Genomic DNA, 21,092 nt, shown 5'->3' with positions numbered 1-21,092 from the left:
AAGCAGGTCTTGGACTGAAGGTCTGTCTGCACTGAGGGCAGCTGTAGACTCTCATCTGATCCTCCTGATCCCAGCAGCCTGTAATACAGCTCTTACAGTAACTGTGTCCACAGGGAATGACCACTGGATCCTTCAGGAGATCCAGACACACTGGACACGTGAATTCATCGACTGAAATTTTGGCTTCTGCCATTTTACTGCATGAATACAGAGACACAAACACACAACAGTTTCTCTTTACCTGAACTCATGTGATTTCTGTTTCCTGGTTCTGTGTTTGAGTGACGTGTAAAACAGGTGTGAGTCTGTAAAGGAGGCCTGTGTCCCAATGTGCATACTATCCATCATAAATTCTATGTGACAGTAGTAAATTTCAATACTATTTAGGCCAGATAGGGTGGATAGTTTGCACATTGGGAGGCTGGGCAGATTCCTCATTTCTGCTCCTTCTGAGTTTAGTTTCAACACTCTTGGCTGTTATTAAAGTAAATGCAAAGACCTTGATTAGTTGATTGGGGTGTGTTTAATTGGAGATCAAACTAAACTCTGTGGGAAAGTGACTCTCCTGGACTAGGAATGGGGAACCCTGATGATAAAATGTCTTATTAGTAATTTTTTATGACTTTTAATAAATGTATATATGTGACCCTGGACCACAAAACCAGTATTTGTAGTAATAGCCAACAATTCATCGTATGGGTCAAAATTATCATATTATATTATTTTTTTATGCCAAAGATGATTAGAATATTAAGTAAAGATCATGTTTCATGAAAATGTTTTGCAAAATTCCTACTGTAAATATATCAAAACTTAAATTTTGATTATTATTCATTGCTAAGAACATCATTTGGACAAAGGTGATTTTCTCAATATTTCGATTGTTTGCACCCTCAGATTCCAGATTTTCAAATAGTTGTACCTCTGCCAAATATTGTCCTATCCTAACAAACCACACATCAATGGAAAGCTTATTTATTCATATTAATGTATCGTGATGTTTAAATTTAAAAAAACAAAATTGATCCTTATTATTGGTTTTGTGGTCCATGGTCACATATTTGCATTCATGTCCAGCTGTTTAGTCGTTGCATCCAGCCAGTCACTATTGAGCTGTGAGTTTAGGCCTATAATGTGTTCCCTACCACTCTGCAAGCATAAAGTAAAGATCTGGAGGAGTGTTGTGAAACAAAAAGCTTTATTACCACAGAACTGAGACACAATGTTGAAACAACACTGAACATCTGCTGAACTCTTCTGTGCTCAGTAAATGAGCAGCTCTATACAAGATTCTGCTGTCATTTGTAGACATTTCATAATGTACTAATAAATAATATTAATGTACCCTATTCAGGGTGAACATGTGACCAAACCGATTAATGCAAAGTACACAGTTTGTGTATCGCAAAGATTCTCATTTCATATTTTCATCAGAGCTGTATTTGTTAGATTTCCAGCACTCTTCTGATCTCCTCATGTTCTCACTGCTCGTCTTTTCAATTCACTCTCACAAACTGAGACTGATATAATGAATTTGTTGAGGATGTGCATGGAGAAATCACAGACTTATTGTCTGACAAGCACTACTGCACAGAGTTAACACTGAATGTCAGATCGCTGCTGCTCTCCAGCATGTAGATGTTCCAGTGATTTTGCATGATGACGTCTCAGTTTCTCTCCTGACTCCTGCTCACTACGATAACTTCTGGTGACAGTTTCTCCCGTGCGACAGCAGAGCGCTGGACGTGATGAAGCTCCGTCCACACGGCGGGCAGCGGTGCGGCTTCTCTCCGCTATGAACCCTCTGGTGTATTTTCAGGTTCCCCGACTGACTGAAACTCTTGTCGCAGCGCGAGCACTTGTAGGGTTTCTCTCCCGTGTGGACTTTCTGATGTTCTTTCAGGTATTTGGCTCTGGAGAAGCCGTTCCCGCACACCGAGCACACGTGAGCTTTCTCTCCGCCGTGGATCTTCTGGTGCTCCTTCAGGTAACCCAGCTGTGAAAACATCTTTCCGCAGAAGGAGCACAGGAAGAGCTTCTGGTGGATCTTCTGGTGGATCTTCAGGTGCTTCGCCGAGACGAAGCTCTTTCCGCAGCGATCGCAGCCGAACGGTCGTTCTCCGGAGTGCGAGCGCCGGTGGTTTCTGAGGACGGTGGCCTGCGTGAAGCTCTTCCCGCACTCGTGACACGCGAAAGGTCTCTCTCCGGAGTGAATCCTCATGTGATTCTTGAAGTGTCCCTTGCGGATGAAGCTCTTGTCGCACAGGAGGCAGGTGAAGGGCTTCTCTCCCGTGTGGATCCTGACGTGGTTCTCCAGGCTCTCCTTGCGCGTGAAGCTCTTGGCGCAGTGCGGGCAGCTGAAGGGCTTCTCTCCGCTGTGAGTCTGCAAGTGTCTCTTCAGGTCCGCGTTCTTGAAGAAACCGCTGCCGCACTGCAGACAGCTGAAGTTTCGCTCTCCGCTGTGGATTTTGATGTGGCTGTTGAGGTTGACTTTGAGCGTGAAACGCTTCCCGCACCGATCGCAGCCGAACGCAGACTTCTTGGCTCCCGTTCTCTTCTGGGAGAAATCATCTTCAGTCTGTGATTGTTCTCCTGTGTTGATCTTCTGATGATCCTCCTCCACTGCATTCAATTCTTCACTTTCCACCTTCACTTCCAGCATATCTAAAGAGGGAGTCATATTATTATTGATGTACTTAGATATTATGATATACAGTCACTACTGATATTGAGAGGTGTACGGTATATTGTCAGTAGAGCTGTAATGATTCACACATTCATACTATACATGTTCAGTATTTATGTAGTGTTGATTTATCCACTGCACGTGCACAACTTCCTACAGCTGAGACCCTTAAACTTTAATTTTAGCTAAAGCCTTAATAATTTTGTTGTATGTTTTTGTCATTTTTAGTTTTTCATTTTTATTTATCAATTTTAGTTTATTTAGTTTTAGTTATGCTTCAAAATAAACCCTACACATTCAGTTGAAAGTGTCCTGTTCGATGTGTGTGCTGTTCAATTCATTTGAGATGTATTTTCCTCAAAGTTGCACAGTATTTTTGCTCATTCTGCCATCAAGCAGGTCTCTTCAGTAAAGGAGCGGTTGTGTGCACATGTACATCAGACAGAGGGAGCACATCATATTTCAGGGCAATAATTTTGACTAAAATATATGTTGCCAAATACTTTTCAAAAGTTGAAGCACTTCAGATCTCTTCCCCATTAGTTTTATTTTTTAGTTTGCTCAGTGTTTAATGAAAAAGAAAAAAGCAAACTTTTATTTTATTTTGATTTTTTATTTATTTATTTTTGTTCTTTTTTGCTGTTGTACTGAAAACATACTAAACAATGGCTTTAAAACTGAGGAACATACTAAACCATCTTTTTTTTTTTTTTTTTTTTTTTTTTTTTTTTTTTTTTGTATCGTTACATCCCCACCCAGGAAATAAAATAGTAAAATTAATGTTAATGTGATTATCACTAGTTGAAAAGAAAAAAGACATTATTATTTAACAGCCCATTTGATTTTGCCCCACACACCAGTCATTAATGAAGATTCTAGAACGATTAGGGTTTCTCCAACCTCCCTGTTCGTCAGCATCTTCATCTTTCATTCTGTGTGTTTCTGCATCATTCACGTCTTCAGTCTCCTCTTTAACAAACTCCATCTTCACAGCAGCGTAACTCGAATCGGTCATTTTATACAGCTGAAACCGATATAGAGCAGAAAGTCATTATTAGTATTCAGTGAATGCTGAATTCATCATATCATCACTGGTGAATATGAAATATGTGTATGATGTAAGAGGATTTCCAGTGAAGCACAGAATCACACCTGCTGGTGTAAGAGGTAAAATAAAACACAGCAGTAATGAAACACTCTGCTGAAAACTTTCTGAAACAGACAAACAGAGACTGAAGCGACTCTCTGACTGTGGTGCTGTTACTCTGTTACGGGAAAAAATCTCTGTTAGCACTGTATTAAGACTTTCAGTAATATCTCACCGTATTATGAGGACTTACATTTTTAGTGCATTGTAAAAAAAAAAAAAAAAGTAATATATTTTAATTTTGTCAAGTTTTCATTGATAATTAATATGTAAAACTCTGCTTCTAATATTTTTGTAGGTGATAATCATTTATATATGTTACTTCTATTTTCTAAAAATCCAAAACACGTTCTGTGGAGTTAATCAGACCTGTATATGAGGTTTGAGTGATCAGAAACTGAAGATCTGTGAGAGATTTTATTAGTGAACTCAGTGTTGTTTGTACTTCTCTGTCCCGACTAAAAACATATGAGCAAATACATCCTTACCTGTTGTGTTTATGAACTTTATTATGCTGAAAATAACCATATGCGTGTTATTTCTCAGCTTCTGTCTATTGATTCACTCTATTCAGCACAGACACTGCAGACATAAACACATATTTTATTGGAGAAAACATGAGAATCAGTCTAGTGCTCACTGTTACTGCCCTTTATATCAGCTGCTATCGAATCATTTAAACTATAGGAAATCAATCATTCGGTTACTGTTATCAGCACAGCACTAGTGTCCAATAACGCGCCCGTTCAATTCAATGGCCGCTGCTCCGCTGGCGCGACACCCGGAAGAACACGATCACAGCCGCGAGCACAGACTGCTGTCAGCCAATCAGACAAACCGCTTTCTTAAGGGTGCAGGAAGATATTTTTTGCTCATTAAAAAGATGTTTTCACATAAAAGTATGAACACAAATCACTCACAACTATCATCAGAGACAGACAATCAGACTCATCAACAACACACAAAAACGGTCATAATAAAGTGCAACAGCTGGTTCCAGAAGTGATGTCGTTCATTTTCTCCAGAAGGAAACTGACTTGTATTGATAAACCTGTGGACAGATCAGTTGTGAGTTTTGAGGTTGTTGATGGTATATGCTCTTTCTTGCTGAGCACATCAGTTTGGGTTATTTTAACTTGTTTTAAATAATCATGTTTAACAGTGAAATCCCTGGTGAAAAACTACGTTACCCATGATGCTGTACAGCAAATTCCACCAATCAGAGAGCAGCATCATGAGACCTTACAGGGAACCAGTTCAAGACCAGCGGGGTCTCATTAGTAAATCCATCGCAGGATGAGCTGCATCACTGAAACATGTTTTGGTGCCGGTGGAGAACAATTTTTCTTCATTCTTTACCTCTGAATCAGTTAGTTCCAAAAGTGAAAGTTGTCTGCAAAAGTTGTATCTAATACATATAACCATGTACATATCCATTTTATATCATGTTACAGTAAATTACATTAATAAACAAAAATACATAAACACTAACATACATTTCTATGAATAAACGTAAAGTTTAAAACCTCTCATTAAAATCAACAAAATCAAGATCTTTTTTTCTTGCCACTTCACTTCAGCAGAATCCTCTCTGAGGAAATGTAAAATTCCATTTGCTAGATTTATTTATTTTATGTATTTATTGTTTGGTGGGTTGGTAGGAGGAACAACAGATCTGTTGGACACAGCACTGGTGGAAAGGCTAGAAACAGACACAGATCTGCTGACGACAGTGTCTTCATTTAGAACTGGTGATGTCAATACTAATCGTGGTGTTACAGATGTTATTAATCATTTGCATTATACATGCTTTCGTCTCGAAAGGAACATAATCAAAACCAAGGACAGGGGAAAAAAGTGGGGGGGGGAGGGGGTACTTGAACAGGAATAAAATTCCACAAACTGGCACACACACACACACACACACACACACACAAAAAAAACCCTGAAGAATAATTAGGGAATCAAATGAGTTGGGTAACGAGGGAGGGCAGGTGGGGTAAAAAAAACTAATAACCGGGGGCCGGTTGCATAAAAGGTTAAGACTAGTCTTAGTCCCTGGGTCCAGTTGCATAAACTTAGCCTCTATCCCTTACCAAAAAGAAGTATACTTCAAGTTTATTTCATTCAGTATAAAGTAAAGTTCAAGTATATTATTAAGTATACTTCATGTAGTAAGTATACAAATGTCAGTGTGCTAATAGTATACTTGTAAGTGTACTATTTTAATACTCATTGGGACAAAATTGGCCCACTTTCTAGTATATAAAATTATACACTTAAGTATACTTTAAATATAACAGTAGTAAACTTTGAGTAGTAGTTTATATCTATGTTTTAGTTTGTACTGCAAATATACTAAAAGTGAACTTAAAGGTATGCTGACAGTTTACTAATTAAATACTTGTAGCATTTTTAGTACACTTTGAAGTATAGTCTCAGTAAACTTCTTGTTTAGTACACTCTAAAAACTGCTGGGTTAAATACAACCTAACGCATGGGTAAAATATGGACATACCCAGCGATTGGGCTGTTTTGACCCAGCGGTTGGGTTAAATGTTTTACCCAACCTTCTGGGTAGTAAACCAACTGCTGGGTCAAAACAACCCAATCGCTGGGTATGTCCATATTTTACCCATGCGTTAGGTTGTATTTAACCCAGCAGTTTTTAGAGTGTAGTTTTATACTGCAAGTATAATCGTAAGTTTTCTTTAAGTGAACTACATCATACTTTAAGTATACTACTATGTCCCTATTAGGTATTAATTTGTCTATTTTGTTAAATGAATATCTGAACATACAAAACATCAAAAGAAAGATTAGGGTATCTGCTTATAAACAAAAATATTTTATTTTAGCTTCATGCATTCTTTTTTTATAAACACCTGAATGTGGGTAAGTTTCAGAAATAATAATGAAAAAAGAATAAATAACATTTTGAACAAAAAGCTGAAAAAAAAAATTCTTAGACTAATCTACATTTTTATGTAACTGAATTTTAAAAGTTATGAGCAGTCTTAAAGAAAAGAATTAGCTGATTAACTTATAAGACTAGTTCTAACATTTTATGCAACCTGCCCAGGTAATGAGGAGGCGGAGCAAAGAGCAGAGACTGACAGGAGATCACATGACAAACAAACACTAATGCAAGTCGTGTGTAGAGCAGATCTGATGCTGAGCACACGTTTCATGTGAAGAGCAGGCAGAGATTTGTGACTGATTGACGACTATTATTGGACAGTTTCACCGGTTGTTGAGTTTTTTTGAATGCCATTCTTAAATGACAATGGTGTCTGCCAATTATCAAAAAAGGTCTGTGCCGCTGCCAAAAAGAACGTACTGATGTTTTCATTAACGTTGTAGAAGTCGACTGGTTTAACTTCATCATAGCACACTCACACTCACACTCAAGCAAGTGTTGTCAGTTCTCAGCGCTGCTTCTTTCAAACACTTTTGATTTATGACACTGAATTATTAAAAATGTACATAGAAATAAGAGACAGACCTTGTTTTTGAACGGTACCATACACAAGTCATTTTATTCATATAAAAACATTGTTACTCCTGAATTTTAAACCATCTGTTTACAGTAATCGACATGTTTAACACATTGATCTCCTCTCTACAGACAGGAAATAAAAACAGCAGGAAGTTCACTGCAGGAAGTGTGTTTTAGTGAATGGCACATTGACTCCTGAGGGCAAACCATGATCTGAGGAGCCGCTCTGGATCATGAATCTCTCTAGCGGCCTGTATTTATTATGTATGAACGACTTTAAATGTCTTTTAAGATCAGATATGTGGCTGAAGCTCCTCCCGCACGGAGCGCAGTGAAACGGCTTCAGTTCGCTGTGAATGATCTCGTGTGATTTCAGGTTCGCTGCCAAACTAAAACTCTTCCCACACTGAAGACAGATGAAGGGCTTGACGCCGGAGTGAGTTTTTATGTGAGTGTTGTAGTATGCTTTAAGTCTAAAACCCCTCCCGCACTGCTGGCACGTGAAAGGTTTCTCTGCGGTGTGTGTTTTCATGTGTCCTGAAAGGCTTGTTCTGTGTGTGAATCTCTTCTCACACTGAGTGCACTTGAACGGTTTCTCTCCGGTGTGGATTCGTACGTGATCCGTAAGGCTCCCCTTGTATTTAAACAGCTTTCCGCAGTGACCGCACGAGAACGGCGTCTCTCCGGTGTGAATTCTCATGTGTTCCATCAGGCTTCTTTTACACGTGAAACTCTTTCCGCACTGACCGCAGGTGCACGACTTTCGTTTTTGTGACGTTTTCTTTTTAGAAGAGTTTTTATTCAGTTCTTCTTCACTTTCCTCTTCAACTTCACTCATTTCTTCATTTTCCTCTTCCCGTTCACTCTGTTCTTCACTTTCCCTTTCAGCTTCACTCGATTCCTCACTTTCCTCTTCCATCAGCTCTGAAAAGCAAAAGAGTGGTTGAAAATATTTGTTACATGCTTTTAATGTTCACAGTCTCATTTTAATGTTGTTTTAGGTTACAAAAATATTTATACCACAGTAACACTGTGATGCTGAAATACCAAGACAACATGTTAGAAAAACAAAATAATTCAGTTATCCAGTCTGATAGAAATGGACAGAAAGAGATTAGACTTCAATTGAGATGAGAATTTTCATCCTTTGCTGGCGTGTCGTTCCAATCCTGAACGACTTTCCTTTGTTCTGTCGGGTGTAAATGAAGATATTCTGAAGAACGTTAGTCATCAAACAGTTTCGGTTCCCATTGACTTCCACTGGATTATTTATCCTTACAATGGAAGTCAATGGGAACGCACTGTTTGGTTATGAAGATTCTTCAGAATGTCTTGTGTTCATGTTCCACAGAAGAAAATCTTTCAGGTTTGGGAGGACACGAGTAATGATCCCATATTTGATGACAGAACGATCCCTTCAAAAGAGTCTTTATTCTTTGGCTCCCTCTCCTGGACAACATTATTACAGCCTTCATCTGTCAGTAAAAATAACTGATAATATTTGCTGTTTGATGAAATTCAAGAGAATAAGTGTGTTTGCATGTTTGTTGTTACAGAACATAATATAGATGCTGTCCGGCTTCATCAAGGATGTTTGTGTGCAAAGCCAGACTCACATTGGTCTGGACTGGAGCGGTGCAGACGGGACGCCTTTACACACTTATGTTTGTTCAGTCTGTTTGGTTGTGTGCCAGTCAGAAATGATACCACAACTAACCTAAATGTCACCAGAATTTGAGATATAAGTGCAAAAATGTATAGTTTTTTGCTGTTGTTGTTATCAGACAAGCAAGAGTAAGGTTGATCTGAAAATCAACACGATCACAAATGTGATATTGTTTTCACATACATATGCACATACATATATATATATATATATATATATATATATACACATGGTTTCCCTCCAGTGGTTCAGGCTGTAGAATTGCCAAATGACTAAAGACACATTGTCAGCACGACAGTATAAAACTCTACATTTATTGTCCATTACCACCCACTGCCACTTACACCAATGACAGAAATAAGCGCAGTGATCTAAATATGTGGGAGAACATTGATATTGAGTGAATATATTATATTGCAATAGGCAGCACTGCAATGTTAATGTTGAAGTAGCTAATGTTGACTAGTTAGCACATCATTTATAATTGAGATGGTTTAATAATTTTAATTTTAGGTCCAACCTTAACTTTAATTAGTTACAGAATAGATGAAGGACGGTAAAGCATAAAGAGTTCACTGTACCCAGCGTTTATGTAAAATGTTTCCTGAGAGACGGAGAGAAAAGAGAGAGAGAGAAAGAGGGCAGAGCAACAGTTATAATCTTCTTTTATCCCTTCCTTGACCATGGGACTAAAGACCAAATGTGAGACATTGAGATTACAGATGACATGCAGATTACAGAGGTGTGACACCTAATAGAGCTCTGATTAAACACATGTTGACCTACAGGCCTTGATCACTATCAGCTCTGTGTCTTCAGGAATCACAAATGACCCTTTTGTTACTGAAGAGAGATTTGGGACAGAAAAGAAGATGTCTTTGATCATTTACAACCCTATTTCAAATAGTCTACAGGTGACAATAACTAACAGCCAAGAGAGGACTGCATCTCTGCATGACATTAGTGACATCAACAACACATCCTTGAAGTTGGACAGCATCTTTATGATCTTCTTTAACCACAAATATACATCCTCCAAGTCACAACACTGTCTAAATATATATATATATATATATATATATATTGTTTTTAATACAAAATACAAATAAATGTCATAAAGGACAATTATATTATTTAAATTTAACTGAATTATTGAAAATTTGAGAGGTTTAACACAAGTTATAGAAATTATGGTTTGCTTTTTTTTTCTCAAGCATTTGTCATTTTACCAGTAAAATTACTAGCTGTACTATATATTGCATTTTTATATTTTAATATCATTACATAGTGTATAATTGCTTTATGTTATATGATATTATATCATTTATTTATGTAATGTCTTCCTTTCTTTACGATAAAACAAGAAATGCATACATTTTAAAATCAAACATCCTCAATATAACTAGACTGAAGTTCTGATATATGATGTGATGTGATGTGATGTGATTGATGTGATGTCTGATGTGATTGATGTGATGTGATGTCTGATGTGATGTGATGTGATTGATGTGATGTCTGATGTGATGTGATGTGATGTCTGATGATGTGATGTGATGTCTGATGTGATTGATGTGATGTGATGTGATTGATGATGATTGATGATGTGATGTCTGATGTGATGTGATGTGATGTGATGATGTGATGTCTGATGTGATTGATGTGATGTGATGTGATGTGATGTGATCTGATGATGTGATGTGATGATGTGATGATGATTGATGTGATGTGATGTGTGATGTGATGTGACGATGATGTGATGTGATGTGATGATGTGATGTGATGTGATGTGATGTGATGTGATGTGATGTGATGTGATGTGATGTGATGTGATGTGATGTGATTGATGTGATGTGATGTCTGATGTGATTGATGTGATGTGATGTCTGATGTGATTGATGTGATGTGATTGATCTGATGTGATTGATGTGATGTGATGTGATTGATGTGATGTGATGTGATGTGATGTGATTGATGTGATTGATGATGTGATGTGATGTGATTGATGTGATGTGATGTGATGTGATGATGTGATGTGATGTGATGTGATGTGATGTGATGTGATGTGATGTGATGTGATGTGATGTGATGTCTGATGTGACGGGGAGTTTGAGGGTGAAAGTAGCTAAAGCTGAAAACACATAAACTACAGCAAACAGACGCTGTTTACTCTCTCACTCAAAAACACATTCAATATTCCTCACAGTTCATGCACTTACTGACCTTCGATCATATTTTGCCGTGCATTAACCGCAAAAGAAAGTTACGAACATGATTTTGGGTATCACAGAGATCGCGTATTCTATCGTTTAAGTGTTTCGGCAAACCCATGAAAAAAAACGAATAATGAATAAACAATAAAACACTGCCTGTGTTTTTCTGACCACAGTCCCAGATGATCTGCTGTTCTTCTCTAATGAAGAATCAAACACACAAACCCTTCTGTTCGCCGCTTTCTCCGTCTTTCGTGTCGCGTGTTTGTGAATCACTCGTGTCTTCACGTTCTTCTTCTTTAACAAACTCCATGTTTCTTAAGCAGTGGAAAGAGAGTTCCAGCTGTGTCTCGTGTTTCCTCTCATCTGAATGACCAGGACAGCGGGGTTTCTGTAATTATTGTTTGATGACTGTGGGAGGAGTGTCTTCTGAACATCTCAATCACTGCGGAAGCTGCTCAAGGAAGGAGGATTTGCTTCATGACGTTGTGGCACTGCATTAACTTTCATTAAAAAATATACAGCCTATGTTCATTTATATTTGTTAGTAACATATAAATGAATAAAATAGTAATAAAATATAAAGAACCATATTTTCAAATACAACATTGAATTACTGAACACTTACACATTTTTGAACACTTTAAACTAGTAAAACTACACATTCTGTGCAATTTAAAGGAGTGTATTAGTAGTCAGTGATTTTGCTGCACAAGCAGAGTCTGTAAAAAAAGGGCACAATCTACTATGTGAATATGAAGGAATTTTCAGTATTGTTTTTTTTTTTCACAGGACTTTTTTACCTGCATTTTAAATTACTCACTGTATTTTGTGTTTTTGGGTTACACAGTAACAACAGATAATGGATAACAGACAGTGTCCTAGAAAATTAGTAACTTTTCCATTTTTCTAGATATTTTTCTTATGGTGTACTAACTGATCAACAGTTGAAGGTAAAAGGCTACTAACAACGTATACAAGAAATGAACAATTATTCAATTATTTAATTATTATTATTATTATTAAATTGCACAACTGCAAATAGCAGCTAAATCAATTCATGTGATGTGTACTGCTAGGCATCTTTGGTTTCCTCTTTTTGTGTAATTTAGATGGACAATGTGTGCCTTTTTTATCCTTTGAGTCACTTATCAAAAGTTACTAAAAGTTGCCAAATACATTTTAAAAATAGCTAAATTAGTTGCTAGGTGCTTTTGGAAGAAAAACACAACAAAATTGCTAAGTTGGCAACACTGATCTCAGTCTCCATCGCCAAACTCGTAAGATATAACGTCTTCTTACATGAAGGAATAACAAATGAAAAGGAGCTGTGCAAAGCTAAACAAGAGATAATGTGGTGAATGTCACTTACATTCAGAGTGGCACAACCCTCAATAAAGAGACTTTAACAGGAGACTTAAACTGCAACACAAAAACATTACATTTCTACATAATAACAGAGAGAGAGAGAGAGAGAGAGAGAGACCATCACAGTACGATCAGTTAGAAACCAGAGACCAGAAAATGATTCCAAAACAAGAAGATTTACCGTGCTGAACTGGCCTCACCTCATCTGATCTTATTTCTGAGTTTGTGAGACACAGATTTCCTGCTGTTCTTCTCATCTGTGAAGGAAACGCTCCGTCTCAAGTGTTTCAGAGCTGAAATGACACGTGTTTAATTTCATTAAAGTTAAAAGGACGAAGCAAATGAGGAAAAACTGTGAAACAATATGCAAAATAATGGCGGGAAAAACATGTGAAATGTATAAATGTAAACACAAAATTTCGTTAGAAGTCATTGAGCAAAGGCTTTATACCAAAAACAGAACGTCATTCAAATAAATCAGTCTGTATTATTTCTCTGCATGTACGTCATCATTTGTAGTAAATGCAGTTTGTTTGTTTAAATCTCATACATTTTAGCTATTAGAATATTTCTTATTTTACAGATAGCCATATGTTAAGATATATCATATCTCCTCTTTCTAACTCAATAAATGAAATTGACTTTTAACAGATTTATGCTTATTTTATGCTATTTAAAAAAAAAAACCTTCTCAAATTATGATTATTTAAATAAAATCAAATAGTTGCAAATAGTTAATATTAAACCTTGCTATATTCTATGAAATCTGATCTGTTTCATTGACGTACGACTGACAAATGTGCCTCACACTGAATGTATTAGTTAGTTTAAACTCTGTAATCCAAATGGATAGAAATATTTTATGCAATTCAAATACACAAATCAAAGTTTGGGCCTAAATATTTTAAGTGTATATGTTTAACAAATAGGCTCATGTTTATAACACTGCACATACGTGTAAAACCAGACGTAGTTTGCTGAAGTGCTGAGAGTTTGGTGTTGTGATGCGGTGAATGAAGGAGTCGTCGTGTCTGACGGTGGGTCGTTAGGGTTTAGCGGGGGACGGGTGTCGTAAAGGGCTCTCAGATATCAGCACGTCGTTCAGACAGACACCAGCAGCGCCTGCTCAATCTGATTCACCCTCAGTCTGTTTACACTCACTTCACTTCAGTGCTCAACAGATGTTCTGTTATAAAAATAAATATTAACATTTTCAAAATGCTGTATTAGAAATAACATAAATGTGTTAATTGTGAAAGCAATCCAGTTTATTCAGTTAAAAGTATGACAGTAATTAAATGTGGCTGTGAATCAGGCGATAATGAGTTAGTTCAAATGTATTGGGCAGCACTGACTGGTTATGTGAGCTCATCTTGTTTTGCTTACATCACAGCTGATTGTATTAGTGAAGGCTAAAGCTAAGGGGGTGTGAACTTTTGACCTCAACTGAACATACTCTACCTTCAACATACATCCTTGTAAAAATATTCCTAAAATATATTTAGACTAACAATTTGAGAAAAATACAATATATGGTAAAAAATTAGAAGACTAGATTGTTCATATTAATGCACGTGTGACAGATTGATGATCCCTCATAAAATAAGTCCATATGAATTCCAGCCCCTCGGGTCCAGACAGCTGTTCATCCTCCACACACATTCTGGAGTCACGGCCCATTATTTGGGAATGTATTGGAACTGCTCAAATATGTGAGAGAGTTTGGAGTGTAGTGGCTGTCAAAATGTGACTGATGACCCCTCATGAAGTTTCCATCCCCAACCACCCGAACACCTGTTCATCTACAACAGCCCAACCGAACACCTGTTCATCCCCCGCCCCCGATGACGGAATTTATGACCCTCTTGTTGTTTGGGAATGTGTTTTTGTGTGGAACATTGAAACTGTTCAAAAACGATGTGCTGTAAAACAATAAAATGTGAAACGATGCATTGGTTTGTAAACGAGCTGATCAGGAGAAGGTTTTCACATTTGAAGAAAAGACTCTAGCAGCAGAAACAATGTAGCGACTGCATTTACCAGAAATGTTAAAACCAGTCAAGACAGGCATTCATGTATTGTTAAACTTTTTTTTTTTTAAAAGGTAAATAGTCTAAGATAAATAATGTTATGTATCAGACACATTCGTTAAACAATAGCATCAGCAGGTGTCAGAATCTTGTAAAATTACTCATTTAAAAAGGTTAGGTTTGTTACTGATACAAGTTCTTAAGAAAAGAAAAAAGAAAAAGAGCTGTGTATCTTATGCTGTTCCATGAAATACATCCTCTCTGATCGGTGACAAATCCTGAATGAAGTCAGCGCCGTCGAGTTAAAACACACCCACGTCCCGCTACTAACACTGGCCAGAAAGAGTTGTTTGTAATAATAAAAGGGCATTATTGTTAAAACATCCTTCCCTTTTTTCATTTAAGGGCTGAATTTCTCACTTGAAAATGGCATGACAAATATTTACAGTTTTCTTCTAAACAATCAACTGTGTGTCACAGGAAAATGATGGATTATTTTAGCTTATTTTGTTTAGTTATTCAAACTTAATTATTTTATTCATTTATTCACTGTAACTTTCGTCAATCTTAAAATTTTCGGACTGCTATATGAATTAAAATGCACACGTGTATGTAGTTAAACATCTGCACTTTCACAACACCATATTGAATGCAAATATTTCGTCTCGCAGTGGACAATGAAACGAGAGAGAGGGGACGCAGAAACAGTGACGTGACAATATCCGATCGGTGAGGGCTGGAAAAAACATCTAAGGATGATTTCAGGAGAGTCTGGCATTTCAAACTTCACTGATCAAAGGTCATCCATTACCCTCACTTTTTACGACACTCACCAGGAGAATTTAATCAGGACACCTGCTGTTTTGACCTCTGGAGCCACCAGACTTCAGTTCAGCAAAGTTCAGTCAGTGTGTCCAAAAAAAAAAAAAAAAAAAACACAAACACAACATACATGCAAACACAAACACAAACACACCCTTACCAAAAAGAAGTACACTTCAAGTTTATTTTATTAAAAACACTTCAAGCTAATTTCAAGTATATTATTAAGTATACTTTATGTAGTAAGTATACAAATATCCGTGTACTAATAGTATAGTTTTTAAGTGTACTATTTCAGTATTCCCTGGGACAAAATTGGTCCACTTTCTAGAATAGAAAAGTATATTTTTAAGTATACTTTAAGTATAACAGTAGTAAACTGAAAAAAGCTGAAAAAAAGACAATAGCGCCCCTCACCATATAACAATGAAACATGGATTCTAGGAGCACAAGTACAGCTCAAATATATTTAGCTCAAATATACTTAGGCCCAGTTTCAAAGATGGGGCTTAGACTAAGCCAGGATTAGCCCATGGTTCAATTAGGACTTTTAAGTCATTTTTATAAACGTGCTTAGAAAAAAACTTCACTGGTGTGCATTCTGTGACAAAACAAAGACACTGATATATTTTAAGATCAGTCAGTTCAAGTTTCTTTTTGTTGAAACATCTAAGACTTACATTTTAGTCTAGGACTAGGCTTAAGCCTTGTCTGTGAAACCAGGGTTTAGACTTTTTCTAAATATAAGTCAAGTACACTTAAATGTCATTTTAAGTATATTTCTGAGAAGTACATAAAAAGTAGACTGAAAGTATACTTTCCTATTTTTAGTTTAACAGAAGTATACTAATAGCACACTTGAACAAATAACTTTTTTCATAAGGGCGAACACACACAAACACAAACATACATGTAAACACTCAAACACACATAGACAGACATACACATAAATACACACACAGCTTTCACAGGTTCCCACAAATTAGCAACACGTTTCTTAAGTTTGTTTTATCATTTAGCTGTAGTTGACACCCTATTGGTTTTATTTTATGCATAATTACAAGTATAGATCTTGAAAGAGCTCATTAACCTGTTTAACTAAAACAAGGGTATGTCTGTGTCACACCCCTGTGGACTGTTTATGTTGGTTTCTTCCTCTTGTGTCCATATTTGGTTCTTCTTGCCCTCATTGTGTCCGGATTAATTAACTCATTTCACCTGTTTGTGCATCATTAGCCACACTTTATAAGTTGTTTCAGTTCTATGCTTTGGGTCCAGTCTCGTGTTTTGCTGCCTGTCTGTGTCGCCATTGTGGATTGTTATTAAAGATTTGTGGATTTCACCTTCATCCTTGTGCAAGTTCGTTCGTCTGACACATGAAGACCGGACCTTAAACAAAAGTAAGCGGCGTACTTCCCTGCGTTTTTGTTTTCCGTTTTTGTTTCTTCATGGATGACGCAGCCATCTTTGTCCTCCTGCTGGAGCAGAGGGGCCGCTCTCTCGAGGACCACACCACGGACTTTGTGTTTTATGCCAACCAAACACAGTATCCGGACAGCTGCGTCTGCACATTCTACCAAGCTGGATTTAACATCGCCACACGAGTGCAGCTGTCTGGAGAGGGTCCTCGAGAGAGCCTCGCCACCTTTGTGGAATTGGTGCTGGTGTCCTGCAAATCGCAGATGACCTTCGCACGACGACACCGGCCCCACTCCTGGCCCAGAGCCCAGCCCAACATCACCCCGCGGCGGAGCGTCTGCCCGAGCCCACCGTGGACAGAGAGCCAAAATCCAGTGCGACCGACGAGCCATCGCGCCGAGAGGAGCGACAGAGCTGAGCATCGCCCCGGAGCTTGAGCCCAACACGTCCGACCAGGTGCTAATGGACCTAATCAGTTTTGAGGAGGATTTATATGCAGACATGTCTCCTCTTATCCCACCATCATCAGAACTGTCAATGAATCCTGAACCCTCTGTCTGCCCTGCTCTGTAGATCGGGAGGTGCATTCCCTTCACAAACAAACGTAATCCACACTGTAAAAAAAAATCCTGTAAAAAAACGGTAAAAAGTCTGGCAGCAGGGATTCCAGAGATATTCCGTTAAATTACAGAAAATCACCATTTCTCAAAATTACAAGCAAAAACTGTAAAAATACAGAATAAACTTTATGGTTAAAACTCATTAAATTACAGTATATTATCGTTGATAATACACACAAATTATGTTAAATTACATAGAAAACAACCAACTTTCAGGTTAATTGCCATAAATGTAAGGTTTTAATTAGTTATTTTATAGAACCGATCTGTCCATCTACAGTAATTTACTTTTAAACTACCGTTTTTCCATGTACAATAACTAAGAAATCATTTATTATAATGGAGTAAACACATATTTTTTAAAGGATTAATCCTTCTTTTTACAGAAAAATTAAAAGGTATTTAGAAGTTATTTTATGTCTACCTGGAATTATTTTGTTAAAATACAGATATTATTAACTACAATAATCAAAAAATGTTGCATAAAAATGTTGTAAATTCATAATACAAAGACAATGTCTGTAGATATACATTTTAATCATTCATTTTCCAGAAATATTAGAGTTTAAAATGTTTGGACAGTAGAGAAAACAGCACAGTACTCAGAAATACATAAAAACAACAGCAACATTTTCAGCCAAATTCTGTAAAGTTAACAACATATTCTACAGTCACAGTATTAGTCATTGTACAAAAGCATTGTATGTCAAGTTAAATGAATAATAAAATTATAGGAAACATGTTTAGTACATAATTTAGAACATGCAAAAATACCTACATACAAGAGACAACTGCTGTATACCTGTATACATTTACAATGACATTTTATCCAAAGCAACATACAATATCCCAGTTACTCTAACAGTAGACATAGTAGTTTTTTAATAAACAGAAAGTGTTAGTATTAAAGGGATGGTTTCTGTGTATATGACTTTCTTCTTTCAGACAAACACAATCAGAGTTATATCAATGAACACCCTGGCTCTTCCAGGCTTTATAATGGCAGTAAATGGCTGCCATGAGTTTGAAGCTCAAAAGTGCATCCATCCTTCATAAACGTACTCTACATAGTTCCAGGGGGTTAATAAAGGCCTTATGAAGCAAACCGTATTTTACACTTTTTAAAGTAAAAAAAAAAAAAAAAAACTTGCTTCCAGCAAAATGCAAGTTATGTTTAAGTTGACTCTGTATGGCTGTTTGACCTGAACATTAGTTATTTTACTTTATAAGGTGTAAAATATGCTTTGCTTCAGAAGCCCTTTATTAATCCACCGTAGCCATGTTGAGTGTGTTTATGATGGATGGATGCACTTTGAGCTTCAAACTCATAGCAGCCATTCACTGCCAATTTAAAGCCTAAAAGAGCCAGGATTTTTATTGATATAACTCCGATTGTGTTTGTCTGAAAGAAGAAAGTCATGTACACATACAATGGATTGAGGGTGAGTAAATCATAGGCTCGTTTCGATTTTTGGGTGAACTACCCCTTTAATTGGTCAAGCGTTCATGACGCTTGACGTTCTTGAAAATGGGCAGAGTTAGGCAGTTTATTACAACAGCGACAAACAGTCAAAGTAAAGGTCTGTGAAAGTGAATTTGTACCTCTTTGTGATGTGATGTGAATGAAGAGAAAATAAGAGCTTGGACCAGGAGTTCTGTTGCATGCCCCATAAGGGCAAATCCGCAGGATCGGGCCACTGCAATGTGGTCAGTGAAGTTCATATGTGTCCACTGTAACACCAAGGTTGGGACAGCTGAAAACATGAGCAGTTCTGTCTTGGCAAGGTAGAGTTGATGGTCCTTCAACATTCAGAAAGGCATTTCTGAAGCAAAGATGCGAGCAGTAACCGTCAGAAAATCCAGCTGGAATGAAAGGGAGAGATGTGTGTCACTACAATAGCAGTAATATGAAAAGCCATGTTTCTTAATGACAGACCTAAATATTTTAAACTCTAGGCCCAAATAACATGTTTTAATGGTCCTAGTTAATCCAAAAATTAATGTAAACATGATGTGCAAAAATGTTCAATATCAATAACGATACTTTGATTTCAATACTGGTTCCTGAATTTTAAAGCCCTTGATGCCTCACCACAGCCAGTGACCAGCACTTGATTTGGGCACATAAAGCATTCTGACATTTAATACTTCAAACAACGAGACATTTTTTGATACTCAATAGTTTTGAGGCAATTTGGTGAGTGCCTAAAAAGTATCAAAAAACAATAGCCAGCCCTACCCAAAGTTGAAAATTATCTTGTTTTACTCACCCCCATGCATTACAAGATGTCTTCTGCAAATCACTTTTGGAGTCCAAGATCTGTTGAGGCACAAAATGCATGTAAGTGGGTATAAAACATTCTGATTATTCAAAAATGTAATGTATAAAGCATAAAGGTAACCCATACAGATCCAGATAATGAAACAAAGCACTAGGGTGCTATAAACTTTTGCTTCTGCATAAAATGACAATGATTGTCAAACAATAAAATTCACAGATATCTTTTCATATAGCCGTTTTACACTGATTTTAATTACACTGATGCTTAATTTATTCACTCCTTACTACATAGAAACTGAAAAAAAGTTCCACACCTGAATTGCCATGCTTATCTGCTGTAGATCTCCAGTCTTTCCACACGACCTGAAACAAAAAATAATAATAATAATTTAATACTTTGTATTTCATTCAGACATTATAGTCTATACTCCACTGAGACAATGATCTGGAAGCTGAGCAGGAAAGGTTAACAGTGATGTTTTGGTCCACCATGTGACTTTAGCACAATTTATAGAAAGTAAATTTATATTACTTACTTTGACTTCTGCATCATATTACTGCCTACAGTAGCAGTGTAACTGTCCAGGATGGATGCAGTTTTCATAATCAACAATCCCATATGTAATGACAGTTTACTCAGTCTCAGGCCTCAAGATGTGCCTTTTATTCCTAATCAGAACACAAAGATTATAACAACTATTTTTACTTGTAAGACTAAAATATGTACTAACACATGTATAATATAGATGTAGGCGAGAAAATGCTGCCAAAATGTGAGTGCAACGCTTTTTAATTGCAAGTTAGATTGAGCGTTTTCCCATAGAAAACCATTACAAAACGTTCAACACATTAGTGACAATGGAGAACCAAATTCTGTGTACTTTAAAAAAAAAAAAAATACGTAACGTACAGGAGAATATGAAATGGGGAAAGCGCCTACCGTGCGATTAACGTTATCATACTGCGTTCATATTCATAATCAATAAAGTGTACAGCTACTGAATTCACCCTAAAAAAACTTTTTGATATCACTTAGGTAACGTTAGCCCCGTTCAGCGTTTCAAAATGTCCCGCATTTTAAGAAAAAGTTGAGTGAAAAACTGCCGGGAACTTCCGGATAAACAAAGACTTTAACCTTATATACACTCGAATGGATTTTGATACGAATAACTACGAAAAACTTTAGAAATGCTAATGTTACCTTCAAAACTAAATAACACAAATGCGCAGCTACACTATAAAAATATCGTTTGAAAGACTCACCTCAGTGGTTGTCATGATGTCTGCTGTAGTATTGTCCGAGTTTGTTGTAGTTGAAACAGGTTCACTGAAGAAAGAGCGCGT

At 37.0% G+C, this 21,092-nt stretch overlaps 2 protein-coding genes and 1 long non-coding RNA gene across 6 annotated transcripts; all 3 read right to left on the bottom strand.

Annotated features, from left to right (window-relative positions):
* Positions 1-1,419: 1,419 nt before the first annotated feature.
* LOC127173455 (zinc finger protein 239) lies at positions 1,420-3,701 on the bottom strand. Its single transcript, XM_051123366.1, has 2 exons — positions 3,587-3,701; positions 1,420-2,664 (listed from the first exon to the last, which is right to left on the bottom strand). The coding sequence occupies exons 1-2, from the start codon at positions 3,699-3,701 to the stop codon at positions 1,694-1,696; spliced, it is 1,086 nt and encodes a 361-aa protein (XP_050979323.1). The 3' UTR covers positions 1,420-1,693.
* A 3,702-nt stretch (positions 3,702-7,403) lies between these two features.
* LOC127173692 (oocyte zinc finger protein XlCOF15-like) lies at positions 7,404-11,633 on the bottom strand. 4 transcript variants are annotated; one of them, XM_051123611.1, is made up of 2 exons: positions 11,434-11,633; positions 7,404-8,256 (listed from the first exon to the last, which is right to left on the bottom strand). In XM_051123611.1, exons 1-2 carry the CDS (start codon positions 11,519-11,521, stop codon positions 7,487-7,489), a joined length of 858 nt encoding a protein of 285 aa, XP_050979568.1. In that variant the 5' UTR covers positions 11,522-11,633; the 3' UTR covers positions 7,404-7,486. The 4 variants fall into 4 exon arrangements, with proteins under 4 accessions (XP_050979568.1, XP_050979593.1, XP_050979575.1 ...); XM_051123636.1 differs by having other exon boundaries at positions 11,380-11,493; XM_051123618.1 differs by lacking the exon at positions 11,434-11,633 and adding an exon at positions 11,219-11,330.
* Positions 11,634-18,853: 7,220 nt separating this feature from the next.
* Positions 18,854-20,138, bottom strand: LOC127173836 (uncharacterized). Its single transcript, XR_007828809.1, has 3 exons — positions 20,063-20,138; positions 19,738-19,787; positions 18,854-19,330 (listed from the first exon to the last, which is right to left on the bottom strand). It is a non-coding gene; the product is annotated as an uncharacterized LOC127173836 (long non-coding RNA).
* Between the last annotated feature and the right edge of the window lie 954 nt (positions 20,139-21,092).

This window comes from Labeo rohita, chromosome 2 (assembly GCF_022985175.1).
Source record: "Labeo rohita strain BAU-BD-2019 chromosome 2, IGBB_LRoh.1.0, whole genome shotgun sequence".
Classification (NCBI taxonomy): domain Eukaryota; kingdom Metazoa; phylum Chordata; class Actinopteri; order Cypriniformes; family Cyprinidae; genus Labeo; species Labeo rohita.
The sequence above is the reverse complement of the archived record's forward strand: the minus strand, read 5'-3'. Positions and strand labels throughout refer to the sequence as shown.